We start from the raw sequence: 24,411 nt of genomic DNA on the forward strand, positions 1-24,411 counted from the left end.
TCACTAAAATACACAGCAATTTAAAGGATTTTTCCAGTTCCTGAATCTTCCCTCAGTTGGGATCCTTGAGATGCACAGCAGTCTCTTTCAACACACATCCCTTTCCAGCAGTTTTATCAACTGTAGACTATATGGGGCAGTTCTTGTAGCTTTCCTACAGTAGTATCTCATGTGGACTATGGGGGAAGTGCTTGAGATACTGAGATTGCCCAACTATTACTATTCGCATAGGAGTTTTTAAAGATCAAGCTAAACAGCTGCTCCTCCAAAGTACAACAAAAAGAGAAAGCATATAATGAGCAAGTAATTTATAGATAAGACAAGACTTGCTCACTAATCTAATAGAGGCAAGCTTTCCATTATTTGCTCAGCTTTGGGGGAGCAATTATAAAGCTAAACTTTTAAAAACTCCTATGGGGATAATAAGGAAGTTGGCCAAGAAAGCTTTAATACACTGTGGCATTTTTCAGCCAAATTGTAGTCTGAAGGTAAGAAAAATCCTCTTCTGGGGCTAAAAATCCAAACTATTCTCAAATAAAAAGTCCACCGATTACGTCTTGACAAGCTACATAAGAAACATCTTAATATCCATTTTATGTTCAGTAACTGAGGTTTTTTTAAATAGGTATTACGGTATGAGCTGAATGCAAACCTGGCCAAAATACAGTGTCCTCATTTGGTGCATTGTTTATTGTGGCATGAAGTCCCAGGCTCTAGTTTCAGGACGATTTCTCCAGCTATAACTGTCCTGGTACCTTCCTCAGAGAGTGACTTAATGTTAACAGAAGAGAGACATGGACGCCTGAGTTACAGTTGCTTTAAGTATGCTGCTTACATGGGGGGGGGGCTTGAAATACTCACAGTTTCTTTCTGGCAGTCATTATTTTGTCAATCTTCAGCTGATTAGGAGCTGCCTGTTCAGGATTAACTTCTGATGTATCATCAATCTGCTTTTTCAATAGTTTTATGACTTAAGAAGACCCTCAGTTACAATGATAACATGAAAGAAGATAGTGGCATTGTGAAACTGGGAATTTCTTTCTGGTGCAACTGGAGAACCGTCATAAGAGGTAGCCTGCATTTGGAATGGTTGAACAGGATATGTGTGAAGACTATCTGTGGCTGATTGGAAAAAGGCTGTTATTGTTTCCCTTACACAAAAAGAAAAATGTTTCACAGGAAAAACGACATGTACAATTGCAAATTATAATGATAAATGGTGAAAATTTCGACTGCCTAGATGAATTACTGTGTCACCCACAGGCAAGTTCACAAAAGACTTCCCAATTCTGATTACCTTGGTATTATTCCTTTCCTTTTGTAATCAAAGTGACTAATTGTGGTAACATTTGTAATCCAATCAATATTTGACCAAGATACTTGAATTAATAAGCAATGCTATTAAATCTGAGCAAAAAATTGAACGTGTGAAAATGGGGGAATAAGCAAAGGAAATCCCATAAATGTTGCCCAGTAGTAACCCAGTGTCTACCCCAACACTACCATGTTATGAAGACTTTTCTTTAAGGCCATAGTGTTTTGTTGCACAAAAATACAGTTATAGATCATTAAAAGATAAAACTTCCATTCCATCCAGGGGAAAAAAAGGCAGTAATTTTTCAACAATTTATTATTTTGAAGAGGCTTGTCATTATGAAAAGTTCTGTAGAAAACTGTTTGCCCTGCTTTCAGGTTCACAGTACTCAAAAGCAGAAAACTGTTATTAGTGAAAATTTCAATAGAAACAAAGTTATGTACGAAACAATCTTGGCACATAAAGTAAAAAGCCCTTAAACAACTTAGTTCTCAAAACAGTATCTACCATGCAACAATACTGGCAAGAAATGCCCATGTCTAATGCTCGTTACTCTCATCCATTAAGACATTAACATGGAAGACACTTAAATCTGGTTTATATAAAGTTAAATTGCATATAAATATGATCTCACCATAACTGACAGTCTTTATACAAGCCAACCACTCAGTTTAACAGTTCTAAGTAAGTAATAGGCACTTTGCCTTTCTGGTTTCCTCGTTCACCCATCAACCAGTCTGAATCCATGCCAGGGACACTGTACACTGTTATCACCTAGAAGCAATAAAGAAAACATTTATTTATATATGTAAACTGTAAGTCACCTTGCTACAACATAATTCTGACTGGCAAACAGAACAAAACAATGTATTTTAGACAAAATATCAAAAGTAAGAGTTGCAGGTACTGTGACAAGAGAAAACCCACTTCCTGGATCATTCCAGAGTACATTGTTTAATTGAGGGGAGGACAGCATTCCAACTCTCCCAGATCATTGAGGGTGGGCAGTAACTATGGGAGACAGACCTTAGATAAGCAGGCCCCATGCTATGAACAGCTTCATAGGTGCCAAACAAACACTGAATTGTACTTGGAAGACTGGTAATCAGTTCATGCAGCAGACAAGTTACATGGGCATAAATGGCATACTCAAAACTGTTTGTGCCACTACATGTTGAACCAGATGCAGTTTGCAGTTTCTTTTAGCCTTCAAAGCTGCCCCCATGTGGTGCACACTGCAAACTAAATCATGAGTGACTATCTCAAGGGCTTCCCAATCCAGGCATAGGTGCCAAATTTGTGCAAAAATCTCCTTGGCCACAGTGACCACCTGATCCTCATGTAGGAGCCATGAATCCAAAACTCCCTCTAACTGCTCATCTGTCTTGACTGGGAAAATGTAACTTTGTCTGGCATTAGACAGAACATCTTCAGATCAGGGTAGTCAAAATACCACAGCCACGTAAATCTTGCCAGGATGAGGTTGAGCTGTTCCTCTTCATCCAGAACCTCACAGCCTAAGATTTTGACAGCATCTTCTACTTAACATGTATGCATGGACACCAAACTGATGGATAAACTCATCCAATGTGCAATAAGACGAACATCACGTCCTGAGGCACCTCATATATCAGGGTCTCAAGCTTGATCTCTCCCACACATCTGCTAACACCAACTGGACCTGACCACAGAGAAAGAACCATCAGATGCTAAGCCTCCTACTCTTAATCACTGCATGGTATCAAGAAGGATCCCATGCTTGATGACATAAAAAGTTGTTAGGAAATCAAGGAGAACTATAAATATTGTACTACTCCACCCTGATTTTGCCAAATGTCATCCACAAGCATAACCAATGCCATCTCAATATTAAGTACTGGTCTCAAATGTGACTGAAAGGGCTCTAGATAAACCTTATCTGCCACAACCCTCTGAAGCTGTAACCTAAGCAACTCCTAAACAATGTTCCCCAGAATAGAAAATCTAAAGATCAGATGAAAAATTATCCAGGACTGTTGGATCCAGCAAAGGATTATTGAGGATGGAACATGCTACCTTCAATGCAAATGGTACCATTCCCTCTGAATGAAGCTGAAATCATCACAAGCATATATCACATCTCACCTCTCGGCATTGTTCACTATTCAGGTGGAGCAAGGATTTAATGAACAAGTAGACAGGTTAAGAGAATGAAGACCCTTTCTCTTTCCACAGGATTTACCAGACACTCCAGAAAAACAACACTAGTCCTTGTTTCTTTCACCTTAGTAAACTTATCCAGTTAGAGTCTACCTCTGAGTGAATCTAAACGACTTTACGTGCCAGATACCAATTCCTCACACCACCCTCCAAATAATTCAATGGCTCATCTTTCCCCAGCAAGAAACAAGTCACTTTAAAGAGAGATGTTGGGAGGCTAGCTGCAGACATAACAAGGGCAGAAAAATAACCATGTTTTGCCACCCTTATTGCCATGATGGAATCCCAAATATGGCTCTTACTCATACTTGGTCAAATTCACTCTCTGTCCTCTTCCAACTATGTTCTAGCATTTAATCTCCCAAAGTTCCTCAGAAAAACAAGGATCACTTCCAGATAAAGGCACAGTAAGAGGCTGCATAGGAGAAATCCAACACAGGCCCATTCCAGGCAATAGCCAAGGCTATAATTTAACCACCTATCAGAGCCTTGGGATAAAAATCCAAGGTCCACCTGAAATTTCACTGGATCTATCAGCCATGTAGGGTAGACCAATATAACCTTAATTATATATACCTGCAAAGTGAGAGGGAAATCACCAGTGAGCAAAAAGAGCTGAGAGAGTAATCTGACCAAGGCGAAGGCCTTATGGTAATATCATTCAAACTCAGATCACACTGCAATTGTTCCAAGGCAAAAGGCAGATCTATCATACTTTTATAAAATATTTGTTTTTATTTAAAAATAGCAAATGATTACCTCATCTGCAAGTAGTGATAATTCACTGCTGTTTGCAGCATCATAATCATAAAGTACTCTGGCTTTTCTACTACCACTTGAGGGCTTCAATTCACCAAAGCTTGAAGAAGCTGCTGCACTGCTTATTGAAGATAGTGAGGGTGTAACAGTAGCTGAGGACATATTACTAGAAGAACTACTTGGAATACAGGTTGAAGATGACTGGTTATTGTTGGCAAGAACCGTAGCTGGAAAGCTATAAAGGGTGAACATAGAATTAATTATTACAGATAAACGTGAATGTTGTAACACACTTTCCAATAACAATTTTAATGTGGAGTTTCATCTTCCAATATAATTTTCCAAAAATAAGCAATTTAATTTTTGAACTACAAACACAATGTACAAAAGCTTCTCAAAAAAATAGTTTTAAAAACAAAATTGTACAAGTTACAAAATATTTGATTCAAATTGCCTTAGTCATACTTAGTCATACAAACGCCAAAAAATCCTAGTCTTTGCTTCAGAAGAAAAGCGTGCAATTAAATCCTATCTATAATGATCAAATTCTGATTTTGATGTTATCTAAACAGAAATTTTCCAGAAAGATATTCTCAAGGATTTGCACCATCATGAAATTTGAATAGTCACTAAGCAAGATTTTTTAAAAACCCTGCCAATTTTATTTATTTTACCTCTTTAGCTGAGACACGTAACTATAGATTTGATTATTTTGTTACCTTCCAAGCTGTTTCTGAAGGTCCAACATATACTGATAACATTGTGCATAGTAAGTCAGCTGGGCTTCCACAAAGTCATTTAAACAACGAAGATGGTGTGCCTATGATGCAATAAAACACAAATATTAACAACATTACAAGGATGTTTCTATCATTTAAAAATTCAGGTATGTTAATTTGGAGGATATTAAAGTTTTAAGGATTACCTTTCAAACATGAAACTGGTAAATTTTACAAATAAGACAATCAACACAGGATAACCACTAATATAGGCAATCTTTGTTAATGACAGTAATTGGGACTAGCAATTCCATTGATAAGATGCACGGTCAGAATATGATATCATGGGACCACATCAACTTACCATAGCAGTGGCAGTATTTCCCATTGTCATTGTTAGGTGATCACAAATGGTGATCACATGATGCTGGACACTGTAACTGCTGTAATTGTGTGCCATCACCCAGCACCCTAAAAGTTCCAGCCATTGCAGAGCCTCATAGTCATATGACTGAGGACTCTGCAATGGCTGGAACTTTGAAAACCAGCGTAATGTCCCACTAGTTGCATGCTGTTATAACTTCAAATGGACCCTGAATGACTGGTCACTGAACAAAGACTGTATCTGAACTTAAATGGGGCAAAGGGAGGAACTTGTATCAGAAATGCTAGAGCATATTTTATTTACTATAGTCTTACTGTATCAGATGATGTAGGACAGTGTTGGCGAACCTGTGGCACGTGAAACCGTCCCAAGGCAAATGCGCACCCTCGCTGGCTCCTCATCGCGTTCCTGGGCTCAAATGTGCGCTGGTCAGCTGGCCGTTGGGTGTGCGCAATGCCGGCGGACCGCGCATGCACGAGACAGCATGCGTGCCAGAGGTTCACCAACACACATGCGTGATGGACCGCTGCACCTCCATGGTCGCCAGCACCGCGTGCGCAACGGCCAGCTGACCGGCACATGCGTGAAAGGTTTGCCAACACTGATCTAGGATAATTGGAGTGACATGGATATAATCATTTTAACATTTAGTTACTGTATAATTAATTACTTTTGATTTTCTTACCCTTAACAATTAAGCAAAACTACCTTCCTTTTTACTCTGTACTTACATGTGTACTGTTGATCCCTTCCAACAGAAGTCGAGTAATTTCTGCTTGCCGGTCAAACTCACTTTGGGCTATCCGTACTTCCTGTTCAGACTGAAAAATATATTACAACTTTTCAGAGTATTGATAACACAAAATTTCTTATGTTGTGGGCAAAATATAACACATGGTTCAGTAAATGGTGGTCCTTCATTGGACTGAACAATCAGCTCCCGAAATAGCTAAGCACTTGAAGCAAGCTTATTACAAGTCTAAAGGCTATATTGACAAAATAGGTTTTTTAAAAAATATTTTCAGCTAGCCTATATTGAAAATAATTCAGGAGCTGGGTTCTAAAAAACAGCTACAGTATGCTTCAATGTAAATGTACAGCTATATTCAATGTAATGTAGTCCTAAATCATCCTGACAGAGGCATTCATGTTGAAATGAGTGCCAATACATGTTTCTTTTAGATCACCTGTCAGAAGGTATAATTGGTGGGGAGGGTGGGCAATGGGGGAATTGGCAGCAAGGTTGTCTACATGTGCCATTCCCTCTCCATTTTAAATTCTCAAAACAATCAAATGAGTACCTGAACAAGACTATGAGTTTCAGTGAGTAGTAGTTTGGAATGCATTTCAAATACAGAATTGGAGACTGAAGCTCATAGATTAATCAAGCAAGTTTTTATCCCATGCAACAAATCAGAATTATCTTGTGTTATGGAGTTCATATATATGTTTGGTTTTTTGGTAATTGTTTATCATTTTGCTATGACCACACTATTGATCGCTGAATTAAGCAATATTATTTATCTCTGGACATCAGCAATTCAGCATTATTTCTTAATCAACACTTTTACTTAGGAGTACTTACTTTTGTCACTTCCTCTGCCCATATCTTGTAAGCATAAAGATGTAAAGAAATAATAAGAATTTATATTGCTATGTTTTCCTCACTGTTCATTTTTTCTCCTGGATACGAATTAGTGATCATTTCATGGATTTATTTTATAATGTAATGACCCTAGCTTGATATTAGTTGAAATTTAGTCTACTGTATATTGTTATAGTTGGTAGTGCTCTTACTAGTGCAGATTCTTACAGGATGATTTTCCAAAATTATCACCATTATTCTTATTTATAATATCCATATATTATTATGCTTTTACTGCCAGATAAAACCTTTATGCAACAATTTTCCTCATGGTAGTCTAAAAACAATTTGTAGGAAAGGAAAATGTGAAAACAGAGCTCTTCAACATTCTGTCAGCAGCTTAAGACTTGAAACAAATAGGGTATTTTTTAAATAGACATCCAGGATTTGGATCCAGAGTGGCTTTTCTAGAAAAAAAAAGGTCCCTTTGGACTTTGAGTCATTGGAGATTTATTTTCTTTCTTGCCAGATGTCTCTTGACTCCTCTATAATGTTCAATATTTTAGAGGTGATGTAGGACATAGAGTAGGAGGGTTGTACATATACCGAGATAAAATTCCTCATTTCTCATATTCCCTCTTATAGACTTCTGGATCCAAATGAATTAAATGTGTCAAAAGAATAGTCCTAAATGTTAAAAATACCCTATATCTTTGAAAGCAACAAAAAGAATATAATCTAAATAGCAATTGACAGAATTATGACCAGATGGATGATATTTATTTTGAAAAATGGTTTATACGAGCCAAATCTATTCAAAATACAACTACTACAAACAATAATGGAAACATAAGTGATTTCTCTTGCTATCCAAGCCTGCCTTCAACATTTCAACAATTTAGACCAACCAAATGATTACCAGAAAGGACCCACTTGTTATTTTTATGAATTAAAGACAATACAATATTCAAATAGCTAGCACTCACAATTACAGTATTATGTCTTTTAATAATTAGGATACTGCATTTTATGTAGTGTAATTCTGTTCTAAAAGATTCCAGTGTAATTATATAATCAGTTTTTTAAATTTGATAGTGTATTTTAAATTTTTGGGGATTCTTGTTGTTTTATTGGCTGTACACTGCCCTGAGTCTTCGGAGAAGGGCGGTATAAAAATATGAATAAATAAATAAATAAATAAATAAATAAATAAATAAATAAATAAATAAATAAATAAATATACATCAAAAGCTTCCATGGTAGTATTTTAAAGTCTGTTTGAAATTTCAGTAGAGCGAACAATTTCTTATGTAGAAACCATAACTTTATAATGTAGTGAAAACATCAAGTGAATGGAAATACAAATGAAAGTGATGAACTACCGGTATTTGAAATTAAAGTGAGATGATTAATGCTGAGAGGAATACTGCTAGCCATGATCATTAGATAATGAAATTGCCAATCAAAATATAGTCATGTAGGACACTTCTTTCCAGTTTATAGTATAGAGCAGAGGTCCCCAGCCCCTGGTCCATGGACCAACATCGGTCTGCAGCATGCCAGAAACCGGGCAATGGAGATAAGCGAAGCCCCATCCATGGGAGGCAGGCAGCATGCAAAACCATGTTCCCTCTGGTCTGCAGAAAAACCTCTCTTCAGAGAACCAGTCCCTGGTGCCCAAAAGGTTGGGGACCGCTGGTATAGAAGAAAGAGGAAAATGAGAAAAGAAGGATTTGAAGATGTGCATGAAAAGATAGATTTGAGAGAGGCTCAAGAATCTTAGTCCAGCGGTCACCAACTGGTGGCCCATGAGAAAATTTTGGTGGTCCGCAAAAAGAGTATTTGTATTTTTTATATTGCACTAAATACTATTTATCTTTTTTAAAAATTCATATTAGTGGTCCACGTAATTTAAAATTATGAATTTAGTGGTCCCTGAGGTCTGAAAGGTTGGTGATCCCTGTCCTAGTCTACTCACAGAATTATGAATATATTTAGTGCTAGGAAAGATAAGTGCTGATAGACTACTATAATATTAAATTGATCTCTTTAGTCCATTTTAACTTATTTACTGAAATTCATACATTTGTTTAAATGTTAACTGAATATGCCATTCTATATCTTCCCCACCTAGTAATGTTAGGGGCACATAAAAAAGATTCCTAAGGAATAAAGGAAGAAAAGCACAAGATTTTTAAACTAGAAAAAGTGGTTGGTGGTGTTGACAAAACAGATAGATCATTCAGAAATGAATGGAACTTCACTTTAATTTTGAAGAACAAAAGGAGTACTCCTATAAGTAAGGAAGGAAAATGATACCAATCTCTTGAAGACTGGGACTGAATGTTATAAATTCATTTTTCTAAATGCTGGTATGTAAGAAAGAAACTCATGTGCTGTGAGAATGATGAAACATGATAAACCCTTATGTCTAGATGATGTAGCTCACAGGTGTCAAACTCGCAATGTCACGTCATCATGTGATGTATCGTGACTTTTTCCCCTTTGCTAAACCGGGGGTGGGGGTGGCCAGTGCTTCATACATCCAGCTTGCGGGCCGCAGGTTTGATAACCATGATGTAACTGAAGAAATGTTAAGGTTTGCATATGAAGTGGCCATGTGATATGTTTAATGTGTGTGAAGACTGACTCTGTAATTGATTATTGGAAGAATGGTAATGTTCATGTATAGAAATGGAAATACAGCACAAGTTAATGCCAAAAATACAAAACTGTTAAAACTGAATATGCAGCAAATGTTACGACTACATGACACAATCAAGAATACGGACAGGAAAATTAGTTGTCAAAAACAGTTGCATTTTGAAAAGGAAAATGGAGTGAATATTTGCAAAGTGTACTTAAATGGCAAACCTCAAGGTGATGAAACTGTGTACCATTTTCATGTCTTTCAACAAGCATTCATCCCTCATTAACAGACCACATGCCACCCACCGTCTTTCTATAAGCACATCTTAATATTCCTCTATTTGGTTTCCACCTCTATTAATTAATTAATTACTAAATTAAAAAATATGAGGCCTGATGTGAGGAATGAATGTTTGTTGAAAGAAGTGAAGATGGCTATAGATACAAGGATGTTTTTGCCCATTTTGCTAGATGAAAGTAAAAGTTGGGAGATATCAGAAGAAACATAAAAATGAATGCAGGGGGGATTGGAATTTTGAAGAAGTATATATGGTAAAATAAGAAGACAATACAAAAATGAATGGGTGCTTAGTGAATGTGGATTGAATATAAATGCAAATGAGAAGTATAAAAATTTATGTTGGGGTAATTTAGTTAAAGAAAATGCAACAGAAATTTATGAAAGTAGAATGAATGGGGAAGAGAAAAATCAAGTAATGTGTAGGATGGAGTTGATGAGTTCCTAAAAAAAGTGAGGCAAGTTTAAAAAGCAAAAGGGAATACATGGAGTAGTGTAAAAATGGTATAAACCAGAATGCTTTTCCAGATATGGACACCTCGCAGGGTCGTTGTTGTGAGGAAATAAGAAGGGAGGAGTATTATGTCACTGCCTTGAGTTACCTACAGAGGTGGGTAAAAATCAAATACTACTACTACTACTACTACTACTATGTCTTTATCTTTTATCTTGTACCTTTTCTAACTTACTCTTGCTTATCCATTTTCTATGCTCTAAATCTAAATCGGGGTGCCCAAACTCTGGGCCTTGACCAAGTACTGGTCCATGGCCTGATGACAACCGTGTCGTACAAGCAGTGGGTGAGCAAGCAAAGTTTTATCTGCACATGCATGGGATCTAGGTTGCACATGAAACCATCCCTCCTCCTGGTCTGTGAAAAAAACATCTTCCACAAAGCCAGTCCTTGGTGCCAGAAAGGTTGGGGACCACTGCTCTAAAGACTGCTGCTCACCCTAAAACAGTGATGGCAAACCTTTTCGGCACACATGCATGCCGGAAACCATAAGAACAGCTGGCGACAGCATGCGTGCCCACAGAGAGAGTTCTGCATGCCACCTCTAGCATGCGTGCCACAGGTTCGCCATCACGGCCCTAAAGGTTAATAGTATAATGGGGATTCATGCATATGCATATATAATTTCCGAAATATACGCAGCACCTTGGAAGGAGGACAAGAAACACAACAAAATTATTTAAATGATTAGTTTTTTTCAATCAACAAACTGCTCTTTCAGATACATCTCCACCTCCCCACCAGTATGGTGTTAGATATGCCAACATGATCACTGATGTGGTTCTTCGTCTAAATAAATAATACAGATCAGGAGGAAAGCAAGAGGAAACACCTGAAGAAATGTTATGAAGACAAGAGGCCAACAAACCTTCAGCCATTTTACATGCAGCAAGTTGAGCATGTAAGAGACATTTACCATAATATTATTTTCATCAGGTGGAGACAGGTTTAGTTGCTTAAAGTATAAAGACAAAAGGATGTTATGTTGCAGAAAAAAGCTAGAAAATGCAATGTAGATCAATTAATTAGATTGCAGTATCATTAGGCAGAGCCAAAGATATAAGAAACATATTGTCTGATTAGTGACACTTCTTGAATATTTTTTTAATGCTTTTCAATATACAGAACATAGTACCTCCAGACTATTTTATCTGTACTATTACATCATCACTGTGCCTTGCCTACATCTTAGATAATAAACATAGTCCCCATGTAGCAAACAGAACTCATTTGGGTCTGGCAATTCAATCATTAAATAAAGCAGTTGCTAAGTGAAATCACAATTGTGCTAATGATCTGACTTCAGCTTTCCTTTGCTTTACAGACCTATGAAAGTTGCGAATTCAAGAACTGCAATTACTCTTTTGTCATCACTGCAACTGCAAAGAGTCACTAAATGAGGTAGTTGCTAAACAAGAACTACCTATAACTAGAAGGTTTTCAATGTATTTTCTTTAAGCATGATCTCTCTCAGGAAGCCTGCACATCTCTTGCAATCATTTAGATCAGAGATGGGAAATCTGGTCTCCTGGGTGGCTCTAGGAGTCCATCTCTTTTACTGCTGAAAACAGATAGCTGTTACTTCTCATTTTGCACTAGGGCACAAGATGACAGGAAGGAAGGTAGGTAGGTAGGTAGATAGATAGATAGATAGATAGATAGATGGATTAGAGGGAGGGAGGGAGAGAAATGGAAAGAGAGAAAGAAGCTTCGAAATTCAACATGTATAATATGGATTCGCTCCTTTTATGGTCTCTCCTAAAAATATCACGGTAGCTGTAGGCTATAAAAAATGTTTCATTTAGACACAAACCATTATAGTGTCACAAAAATATTGAGAAAAAAACACTAATATCTGCTTTTTCAATTTAAGCCAATTTTCATTTTGCTATATATTTGAATCAACAGTTGCCAGTAGTTGTATTAAGTACAAATAATTCTCCTAGTTTGTCAGCTGTCCTAAACAAGCAAATAAATACATAAATAACATACAGAGCAGCTTTTTCTCTATAAATAGCCTATAAGGAAGGTGCCACAAAGATACAGTGAAAGCCTGCAAAGGCTAAGAATTCTTATTTAAAGTGCACATATATACACACAATATGTCCTTCCAGAAGCCAAAAAGTCAAGTTTGTTGTGTTGTGCTTTTATTTAATTTAAAAATGCATAAGACCACCCAATTCTATAATGATACTGGCCAGCCACAATGACCCTCAGGATTATTAGCGCTGTATTTTTTATTGGATTATGTTTTTAGTTAACATTTCTTGATTAATGTAGTTTTTTGTGTTAGTGTTTGGATATTCTTAGTTTTTGTTTTTATAAATGGACTTTTGAAAGTAGGCAGTATCTAATAAGGCATAATTATATTTGTATATCTAATACATAAATATACACCTGAATACAAGCAGATTCTTCTCCTGCTTTTGAAATGCTTTCATCAGTTTATGACAGTTTTCAATTCTGGATGGTGATATCCCTTTTTTTTGTGCATTAATTAGATGGAGATGGATGGAGGAGGTTTATATGCCTATGTACTTTTGATACACTGTACCTTTTAACAGTTTAGTAAATGCATCGCCTTCAGCTCTTTCTGCATAGCCTGGTTATTATGATTCATGCTGAGCTTTAGCATTGCTGTACTGTATTCAGCTCTTTCTCACCAGAACATCTCTGAATTAAAGCCAATATAATATTTTTCTCCTGTTCTCTGTTCTTTCTTAAAATTATGTACCTGGAAGTAGCATTTTATAGTCTTTCTTACACCAATCTAAATTCCCAGAGGTACTCCTTTTTTTTCTAAGTAACATTTCAAGAATTTAATTTCCCCAAAATTGTTCTAATTTCAGAGACTATAGAGTTCCTGTTACAAAGTCTCATCTTAAGCGGAACAAAGTTCTTCTATTAATATGTTCACAGCCACAAACCCTTTAACCTTGTTATATGACTTTTTAAAAAAAAAATTAAGAACCTACAGTGACTGTTTTTAAAGGACTGGATCCAGACTTTCTGTTCTGCAAATGAAAGGTCTCCTAATATCCATAAAAAATGTTTCATCCAGCTAAAGCATTCTGCTGGTGGAAGTATTTTGCTGGCTCCTCTCTTCTCTCCTCTCTTCTCTTGCAATACCCAACCCACCTCACAGGGTTGTTGTTGAGGGAAAAGGAAGGTGTATTAGATATATTCACCACCTCGAGTTATTTATAAAGTAATAAAGGTGGAATAAAAATCTAATATATAAATAAATACTTTGCACACTCCAGAAACCTGCATAGACTTTTTCAAAAGTATACATGACTATAAAAGAGGGTAAGGACAAATGAGTGAAAGTTTTCTATCCTTTCTGCTATTAGCAGCAATGTCTGAATTGTGAAGAACTGAGACAAAATGCTAATTAAATACAAAATTATGTATTGTGAAGTTCTTAAGAAGCAAATCTTACTTACTAAAGCACGAGCCTCTGCTACTTTTGCCTTTTTCAGTCGAGTTTTGGCAGCATCCAAATCTAGCCTTTTATTTTGTAATAGCTTGCGTTCTCTCTGTAAAAAAAACCCACAAAGCATTATTATTTGGGACAAAATGTGAAAAGGATTCATTTTTATTTCACAAAAATGAAATAGCATAACTACTTCAATTTCTTGTTCCTTCTTGTATCACAGAAGGCTGCATATCAGAGATTGTGTTACATTCCTTGATAATGATACCAAATGCTCAACTTCAACAATAAAAATGATTTCTTTGAACTTTCAGAATTATTTCACGTTTCATTAAGAAATTATATTAATAACTTACAGTAATTGTTTTATAGTCTCCTTCAATAAAATTTCTAAGAGGTGTAAGGAAGTTTATTGCAGCAGTCTGTATTAGCTCTCTGTCTGCTGCCCCAATTCTTTTCTGTGTTTCTCCACATTTAACAAGAGCATTTCCTGCAATAAAAAAATTGATTGCATGGTTTAAGTAGCAATACAGACATTATAATTACAGGTATTTAACTTAGAAGTGTTAACACCATTTATTCAAAACATCCTTATTTGTGTATTATTACATATTTAAATACTAAAATTTTTATAGTATGTTCAAAATATTATTTTCAGTACCCAACACATAGCTTCAAAATGTAAAGGTATAGAACACTTTCAGAACAATGAAGATAAATTATTCATCACAGAAGTAGTATCTAGTTAACTTTGTTTCAGACATTCCTGTCATATAAACTAATAGCTGCAACTTGCCATATGCTGTTCCTGGGCCAAATTCATTTCCAGCATCAATCATATGCTGGCCCTGTAGTTCTGGATTATTCAGACGACTTGGTGCTTTGCGATCCAGTTTCTCATAAACAAATTCTTCTATTCTAGCATCTGGCAAAAAATAAAACATATAATTTGTTCGTTACGAGTAATTCTTGAATGGAATGGAATGTGAGAATGAGCCTGGAAGGGGGGGGTTGAGGTGGGGAGAAATATGTTGCCTAGGGAATGATCAGCTAAAAGGAAAAGCCCAGAACTGAGTAACAGACAGAGAAAGAAACTTAGATAAAATCCATACTAATTTATTACGGATAAAAAAAAAAAACAGCAGGAGAGTTGCACTTTCAGACTTGCCAATTTTGTAAATGTAGCCTTACATTAAATTAGAATTAGTTCATCTTGTCATACATATTTCCTGTCTGGTCTACTTAAGAGGTTGACCCTGGGTTGCATCCAATCATTCAACAACTGTTCATAGCACTGAACAAATGGGGTTTATGATCAATCCTTGGAGAAATAGCCATCACAGCGTCCCAATAGTCATGTGATCTCAGTGCTTGGGTGCCTGGCTTGCAATTTGGAGCTGTGTTACATGATTGCAATTTCTGATGTTCCCCGCCAGCTTCCTACAAGCAAAGTGAATGGGGAAGCTGGCAGGAAATTGGAAGTCACTCCTGATTTTTTTCATCCACCTTCACTATGTAGTGTCTACCTGCAGCACCCTCACCAGCCACACACTCACTGTGTAGTATCTGCACCCACCCCACCATGGCAACCATGCTCTCCCTTGCATTACCTGCCTCAGATTCCCACCTGTTCTCATTTAATAACCTGCACAATCAGGAGTTACAATGGCAATGGGATTGCCGTTGCTAAGCAATGTAGTCACATGACATACTTTATGGTCACATCACTTAACAACAGAAATCCTGGCCCCAATTGCCATTCTAATTTGACGGCTACATACACAATCAAACTTGTATATTTTAGAATAATAATAAAGTTTTCCCCTGTCTAGTCATGTCCAACTCTAGGAGGAGGGGCTCATCTCCAAAACAGCCAGAGTTGTCCAAAGAATCTTTCCGTGGTCATGTGGACAGTATAACTATACACTGAAGTGCACGGAACATTATTACCATCCAACTGAAGTAGTACCTAATTTATCTACTCACATTTGCATGCTTTCAAACTGCTAGATGGGCAGAAGATTGGGAGAGGATGGGAGCTCACCCCGTCATGCAGCTATCTGTCTCAAACCCAGGCTGTCAGCTTTCGAGCTGACAAGCTCAATATCTTTAACCGAGCCATTGTGCCCCCATAAGAACAATATAATCAAATAAATTATTGATGAAGAGCAGTACAATGGGAAGGAAAGATAGAAAGACCAGGTTAAAGTTCTCCCTCAATGATATAAGCTCACTGGCTGACTTTGGGCTGGTCACATTCTCTCCCAACCTGTCTGAAAGGATTGATGCTGTGAAGAGTAGATGGAGGAAAGAGTGCTAAATGCTGCCTTGAGCTACTCAATGAAAGCTCAATGAACAGCTAATAAGAAAGGCTTTTAAGAAATCAATTTTCAGAACTGTACAACTGAATTAAGTTTATCTATATTAATATAGCATAAAGCTTTGAATAATCAGTTGGGTTATTTCTGCTTCAACAAACCTTGAATTTCTGACATTCAGAGAATTATACTATCAATTTTATTCCATCACTTAATCACTTAAAGACATGGAAGTCAAACTCACGGCATCACGTTGCCATCAGGTGACATTTCACGATGTTTTTCCCATTCGTGGAGCTGGGGTGGGTGTGGCCTGCACGTGATGCATCAAGCCCACAGGCCACCAGTTTGACACCCCTGACTTAAGAAATTATAAGTTTGCTCTTTATTTTGAATCAATTTGTTTTGTAAAATTGTAAGCTTATCGTTATAGTTAACATATTATGTTCTATAATTATTGCATAATTTGTACATATTTGTACAACTGAAAAATGACATGTGGGTTCATGAAGAACCAAATGCTAGTTTCTCATTATATATGCAGGTAGAACTTATCAAAATGCAAATACGTTAATGGCAAAAGAGAAATAAAGCTTTGCTCTTACTTGGATTTGGTTGCAACAATACTTCGGTCTGTTTCATAATCTTTTCTGTCCATTGTTTTGTACAATCTGCCTTACACAAAAGATTTTCTAGGTGAGCATCCAATTCTGTTTTCTCTGCTTGCCCAAGTTTCTCTTCTGTAAACTACATTGATTAAACAAACAAAAACACTTCTCAAGATACGAGCAAAACAAATTGATCAGCAAAAATAGAAAATAAAAAAAATTGCCTCAATTTACTCGTTTAGTTTTTTTTTTAGTTTTTATCTTCATATTACTAAAAAACAAACCGTCTTCTGATATATTTAGCTAGAATGTTAAAATAGGCATGCATAGCTTTTCAAATACAATATATAACATTTTCTGTAACTGTTGTCATATCTTACTGGTCCTATAGTCAAAGGACAGATGTATAAAAGTGTCAACAGAATGTGACTTTCAATGGTGACAAGAATCAACACTCATTCATTTTTTGCATGGCTTCCCAAAGTAAACAACACAGCAGCAATCTATTGCTCTGGGAAGAGAAAAGAGAACTCAAAAAATTTTCAACTTTTAAATTACCTCTTTAGTAGAAAAAACATATGGGGAAAAACACACAATAGCAATTTTACATACTCTGCTGATTCACAAAATGTATTTATGAATAGGTTTCCAAAGTATTTCCATTATGATTAAAGTGGAGCAGAAGACAAAGGGTCAAAAATTTGCTGCCAGATTTATTCATTCATTCAATAAAACAATATTATAAAAGACTGAAACAATAAGATAATAAATACAATAAAATTAACAAAGCAATAGCTAAATTAGTGGAGGGACATACAATAGAGTGGAGGTGGAATCTTCTAATTCAGTAACCACCTCTAGAATGACACACACACACACACACCCATCCAGGCCAATTAGAGAACCAGGTTTTAAGACCTTTCTGGAAGATCCAAAGTGTGGGTGCAGATCTCATAGAAGGGATATGATGCTCCAGAGGGAGGGTGCACAGAGAAGGCTCTTCTCCTAAACCTCTGAAAGTGGGATGGGCCAATCCCATTGGATGAAATGGTACCTCAGGTAGCCTGGAGATAAATATTACTTGATTCCAGAAGCTGTTTGCCTCAGGCTCAGCATTATGGAACATCCCTTCCTTTCCCACCAATATGTTGTAGGCATTCTTATATACAGTAGACAGACACAGGGTTTTTCAAGTTCTGTGTTAAAGAAAGAAAACTTTCCTTCTTACAGCTTCAGAACTTGAGGGGAAGGGGCAACAATGTAAGAACAAATAATGACTGTTTACTAAGGGTTTGCATCCTTGATGAAAAGCCTTCCTTTGGTAACATGTTTAAGCATGCGATGCCTGCAATTCCTGAAATTTGTTATCCTTTGCAATCTGATTCATCACAAACTATCTTTGTCGGCCTGACAGATGATCTGTAGAAAAGGTCAGGCAGGGTGTAGCTGGAATAGTTTCCCTAAATCTCTTAACAGCTTTCAGTACCATTAACCACATGGTATCCTTCCAGTTTAGTTTGTAAGTAGGACGCAGACGTTTTGGTCATTTCTAAGGACTGTGTCGCTCATTTCTAAGGACTGTTTTCAGAAAGGGACTTTGCTAGATTATCATTTGACACATCATTACGTGCTTATGCTAAAAGAAGTTATATCATTTTAGTTCTACATAAGAATGTCAGTCCTTTGGGAATGTTGTACCCAGAATTACTTGACAGAGAAATGGGTGGTGAATAAATTTAATAAATAAATAAATTTTACAGTGATTGTAAAATATATATTTTGTCTCTAGATAACTAAATAAATTAATTAAAAACAATTTATTTATCTTTTTTGCATTCTGTACATTGAATTTTTATCCTGGAATAACTTTGGTAGTTTATGTAGATATTGTTCAAATTATTCAGCTTAGAACTACTCTCTCTCTCTAAAGGACTAGGTTCACATTTAGGGAATGCTCAAGCATGTTGATCCAGCTTCTTTACTAAAATGGGATAGCATACATATCCCTATGATTTTTCTTTCACAAGAAGAGCTTGATCACTACTGATTTTCTGAACAGTTTGCTGTAGTAATTAAGATGTTGGCCTAGAAATCAGGATATAGTGAGTTCTAGTCTATGTTAGGCATGAAAGCTAATTGATGACTTTGATTCAATTAGTACTGTCTCCATGTCTCAGTCCAATCTATCTCACAGGGTTACTGTAGAAAAAAACAGGAGGAAGAAGAAATATTAAATACGTTCACCGCCTTGAATTACTTATAAAGTAATTAAGTGGGATAAAAATAATCTAAAAAACAAAATATTCCAGAAGATTGCCTTTAAATATGACATTCCAATCAATAACAAAGAACAAAAATTAAATTTTTATTATGTATTAGATTATGATTAATCTCTCAAAAATTTGAGATTTAGAGATACCTTTAAAAATTTCTTTATTGCTTTGTGAACTTCCATGAATGCTTAAGAAGTATGCTATAGTTACCGTATGGTAAGTATTTAATGTTATATAATGTGTAAATGAAATACTGCATGAGAATGTTGGGTAGAATCTCCAGTACGCAACATTTATTAATTAATATTACTTGACAGAGATATGAATTAGTGCAGGTAATCCCAAAAGACTACATGATATATATTTTATGGACCAGTTATACAATTGCCTTTTGCATACAATTATGGAAGAAAATAGAGAGGTAGTTAGCCAAATATCTAATTCATGATAACAATACTACCATAATAACATATAAATTGGCAACAGTATTACTATTACTATGATGACTTACTAATATAAAAATTATTGGAGCCTCTAATAACTAATTTAACTCAGAGCAAAACTATATTTATTTGTAGCCCCAAAAAAATGAAACAGTTTATTTTTTTCATATAAAAGTGAACAAGTCAGCATCATAAGACAAGCATCATAGGATCTCTTAATTAGAAGATGGTTTCATTTGTTCTCGTTCCAGCACCAATGAACAAACTACAAATGAAGAAATGTAGTTCTTAAAATAGAGGAAGTGTATGGAAGTACAGTCGCCTGTTAAGTAATTTAAGAAAGACTCATATTTAAGAAAAGTATTAACTTTTATTTATATTAATCTTTAGCAATTAGCTTGAAGCATGAGGACAGGACATCTGTAATCTGGATCTTTTCCATTTCTGATTGGCAAAAGGCTCCAAGGCATGACTCAGTGATGGGTGGCTACACTGCTAAGTGCATCTTTGAGAGAGTAGACAATGTCCCGTTTAGGTGGTAGTATACCTCTTTCTCGTGAATCGATACTCAGACTGGAAATTCAGGACAACTAATCTCCAACCAATCCTTTCTAGGGAAAATTGTTGAGACGACTTTGGGGCAACAGCTGCAGAAAGCCCTGGGGAACAGATTTTCTAAACTAATTCCATTCTTAGTTCAGACCTAGATATGCCACTAAGATTACGAAACAATTTATTACTCATGGGGTTATCATTTCAGAGATATTTCCTTACCTAATCAGAGAAACAGAATGACTATGAGCAGGGCAGAAAAGCAATGGGAGTGACTTCATTGACTTTTCTTGTAGAAAGCTGACCATGGCTGAGTGTAACAGTGGCCACAACTTTCAAAATGTCAATCCTACAGGAGTCATGGGTTCTACATATTCTGTAAGTTAGCCTGTTAAAGGTATGTTGATTAAAAAACCAGTGCCCTATGTTGCACTGTTTCACCCAATTGAAGGTTACAATCAAACACAAGAGTTTTAGTAGTATACAGATGCTCGTGGATGATCTCTAGTGAGATTGGAAAATGCAATGCAATCTGTTTGGTATTGCTTTAACTCTGAGCAGCTTTCAATACCACATATATCTATAAATAAAAAATATTATAAACTTGGAGGAGATTTTGCAAAGGGCCATTAGTGTTGATGGCCTGAATGGAGAAAGCAAGGGACCAGCTGAGCAAACATCTGTTGTGCATATTCCTACCTCTCTCTTCTGAGTTCATTGCAATCTAAACAACTGTAAATAAAATATATTATGAAAAGAGATGTGTATAGCAGGGGTGAAATGCTCCCGGATCAGACCGGATCGCAAAATCCGGTAGTGATTGTGGCCGGTAGTTTGGTGATCCAGTAGCAATGGCGGAGCAAAGCTCCGCCCACCCACCTGAGTGTCATTACTTCCTGGTTTTAACCAGGAATTAATGTGTTTTTTACCTTCTGTGCATGCGCAGGTTTTGTACATTCACAGAAGGTCTGTATGCGAATGTGACGCACGTACGCGCTTCCGAACTGGTAAGGAAAGTAAGTAGATTTCACCCCTGGTGTAAAGCCATTGTGCAGGGTAGTTATTAGCACTGGCCCCATGGGAAGGGGAAAGAAGGGGCCAAAGGAGACTTCTAATATAAAATTCTGTTCCACATATCATTTTAATGATTATAAAGAGACCACAAGGCCATCAACAAGAGAACTTTTAGGGATATCCTTCACATAAAGACATCTGTATGTCAAACAGCAAGCTGTCTCTCTCTCTCTCTCTCCTACACTGTTCCTTAGTTGTGAAAAATTAAGCTAAAATATTTGGTATTCTGGAAATGAGTTGACTTAGTCTTAAATGTTCTTTTAGCATATTTACTTTACAATATGCATAGCCTAGGGCTAGGCTATTTCTAAGGAATTCTGGGCAAGGTACAAAGTCAAAACAAACAAAATAAAAAAAACAATATACAATAAGTTAAAATAATATTAAACATTAAACAATAAATTGATTGGATAGCCAAAAAACAAATCCAACTAAGCTCAGGGCTGAATATATGCTGGAATAAAGTTGACCTGTGTATGAAATGCTGGCAATATAGGGTATGTCACAAAATGGGGGTCACCACTATGACATCAGCATACTTTTCATTTTGTTATTCTATCCCTATATATAACTATTAATATCATATAATGAATTAAATCAAGATTTACATAATTAACTATAAATATTATCAATAAATAAACAGTACTTAGTCAATGAAGGCTCACCTCAAAAATAAAGCAGATCATTTCTGTATAAAACCAGGATAGTAAGCCTCTAAAAAACTTTGAAACTATAGGCTGCTAGACTGGAAAATCAATCATGGCAGAAGGCATTGGCAAACCATTCTTATTGGTGCCCAAAAAACTACATAGACATGGTGGCCACAGTGTTACCAGCAATTAAAAAAAACTTTACTATTACCCTGCTTTCTTCATTAGTTTATTTTTAAGAAAAGAGATCAGAAAACCTATCATAAAAACCAAATGGTTAGTTTAAAATTAATATATAATAGCACTTTAAGGATGGGGCAGAAAAAAGTTTATCATGGTTCTAGTTATATTGGCAATTATGCAACTAACAGAATTTTACCGAAAAATGCCATCCTGTTATTAACTGGAAAAACTTAAAGATCTCCAGTAACTTTGTGCTATGGCAACAATTGCACAACACAGGAAGTTTGATGTAAGTGTAGTTAGGAACAAAATATACTATAAAGCCACAAATTCATCCAATCTACCAATAATGCAAATGTTAAAAAGTGAATGTTAAGCAAAAGGGCACAATTCCTCTCTTTCACCACCATACTGTGTATTAAAAGAATAGGCTTACGGTTTCATTAGAATGAGAAGGAATCAACAAAACTGATAATATATCAGGCACCACAAGACTTTGCAGGCAGGCAGGCATTTTCCTTTTGCAAAGTTAAACATAATCTCAATGTGCAGAGTCAGTTGTACCAAGTTATTCTTGAGCTTAAGCTAATAATAGCTGAGAGCACATGCTTTATTTTTGTTTTTCAAATGTTACAAAGGGAGACATGCGGAGAGGCCTCGCTTTGGTTTTTTTATATTATTATTTTATTTGTACTGTACTCTTCCAAAATGACAGCACCAAACTCTAGTGTCCAGAAAGGCCACCACAGTCACATACAAGTTAGTCTAATGGCTTGTCATTATTTGTCTGCAGAAATCTAATTTAAGTGAAACAATCTTGGCCCAAGAACTTGGCTGGATCAAACTGCAGGGCCAGCATTTTGTGTCACAAAGTAGCCAGTGGGGATGCACTTTGAAAGCTTCAGGGCCAGAATGAATGGCAACATTTTCATTCCCAAAATCCAATCCTGTACTGAAGATATCAGTTTACCATTTGATTTACAAGGTTAGTAAGCAGCTATCAATACAAGTCACCACCCACCCATCTACCCCGCCCTCCCAAAATCTTCCATCAACCTGTCCAAGCCTCCCCTCCCCTCCTTTCCCCCCCCAAACCATACGCCCTGGCTGCTAGGTGACAGGCTTGAAAATTTCAAAGTGTAGTTGTGTGTTGCAGGCCAAAAAAAAAAAAAAAAAAAGGATTTTTATTCGTTCAATCCTGAAAGTCCCCGCACTGAACTAACTCTTCACACGTCGTCTAGGGCCATTGGTGGAGGTTTCCCCCCCGTTTTCATCCGCCTTCCGTCTCCTACCTTCCTCGGGAAACGCACACCCCTCCCCCCCCGGAGACGGCGAAGGAGGCTGGCAAACCAAAACGGAATAAAAGAAAACCCAAAAAGTGAGGGAGGGACAGAGGGAGGGCGAAGGCCGGGAAAGAGAAACCTTTGCGTAAGCGCTGCAACTGCGGGCGTTTAAGCCCGCTGCGCTCCCCTACCGAGCCCGGGAGGCGGTGAGAACAACCGTAGGGCAAAAGGCAGCACCAAAACAGCCCCCTTACCACCACCACCACCACCCCATTATCTACACCTCTGCCTTCTCCGCCTATGCAGACTGCCCTGCAGAGCTGGGAAAGGAGGAGGAGGAGGACTAGGCCTAATTTGGCTCCTGATCAACCGGTTGCTGCCCCGGTGCCAGAGGAGCTGGCTGGCTTCTATGCCAGTTGGAGAGGGGGGAGGGGGAGGGGGGAGAGGGGTGGGGTCTCGCGCGTGCAGCAACGGCCCTAGCCAACGCCCGAAGAAGCCCTTCTCTGAGAGGGACGGTTAGGCGCCCTCTTCGCCAGGAAGGGAAAAACAAGGCTTCGCTCCCTCGGGCACTGCTCTTGCCTCCTCCTTACCTGCACGGCTCGGCTGAGGAACGTGCCAGCGTCAGCCGCCAGCTTCTTCACATTGAAATCCATAATATTCATCTTTAGCGGGAGCCGACCAATTCGGGTGGGGTGGGGGGTAGGGGGGTGGCGGCGGCGCCCTGCCGCCCACCACACTTCCTCCCTCTGGAAGCGCCGGGCGAAGGCGACGGTGGCAGTGGAAGGGCGGTGCCAGCCGCAACAGGGCCTTGGCCAGGAGTTACGAAACCAGCAGCCAATTGGATGCATCGAGCTCGTGGGCGGAGCCAGGAGCTAGAAGGAGAAGGCACAGCTGCTATGGACGCTCCCGCCCATCCCGATGACGAGCTTCCTAAAAGGATCTTAAGGGAAGGTCCTTCGGAGGCTGGGCGTGATCCTCGCCTCAGCCGCTGCGGTGTAGATTAGATTACAGCGGCCGGTCACGTACTGATCTCTTGAGAGGTGTTGTCTAAGGAGTAGCTACGACGTCGATCTTTTTTTTTTTTTTTTCCTCCCTTGCCTCGGTAATTGCTGCTTGGTTTGAGAGAGTTTTGCGTCCGTTTCTCAAGCATTCCGGTCATGCTTTTTCA

At 37.5% G+C, this 24,411-nt stretch overlaps 1 protein-coding gene across 1 annotated transcript; it reads right to left on the bottom strand.

The window, feature by feature from the left end:
* Positions 1–1,612: 1,612 nt before the first annotated feature.
* Positions 1,613–23,991, bottom strand: SH3GLB1 (SH3 domain containing GRB2 like, endophilin B1). Its single transcript, XM_058178192.1, has 9 exons — positions 23,834–23,991; positions 16,783–16,924; positions 14,656–14,784; positions 14,216–14,349; positions 13,870–13,962; positions 6,109–6,198; positions 4,993–5,093; positions 4,274–4,508; positions 1,613–2,089 (listed from the first exon to the last, which is right to left on the bottom strand). Exons 1-9 carry the CDS (start codon positions 23,903–23,905, stop codon positions 1,982–1,984), a joined length of 1,104 nt encoding a protein of 367 aa, XP_058034175.1. The 5' UTR covers positions 23,906–23,991; the 3' UTR covers positions 1,613–1,981.
* Positions 23,992–24,411: the final 420 nt, after the last annotated feature.

The sequence above is a fragment of the Ahaetulla prasina genome, chromosome 3 (genome assembly GCF_028640845.1).
Source record: "Ahaetulla prasina isolate Xishuangbanna chromosome 3, ASM2864084v1, whole genome shotgun sequence".
Taxonomy (NCBI): Eukaryota; Metazoa; Chordata; class Lepidosauria; order Squamata; family Colubridae; genus Ahaetulla; species Ahaetulla prasina.

Excerpts from the sequence above, each read along its gene's own strand:
- SH3GLB1 (XM_058178192.1), bottom strand. The coding sequence starts at position 23,905 with ATGAATATTATGGATTTCAATGTGAAGAAGCTGGCGGCTGACGCTGGC. Across the intron at positions 14,785-16,782 it reads ATTGTTGCAACCAAATCCAA|ATGCTAGAATAGAAGAATTT; the intron begins GTAAGAGCAAAG and ends ATTTTTTGCCAG. Across the intron at positions 5,094-6,108 it reads AAGGGATCAACAGTACACAT|GCACACCATCTTCGTTGTTT; the intron begins GTAAGTACAGAG and ends ATTGCATCATAG.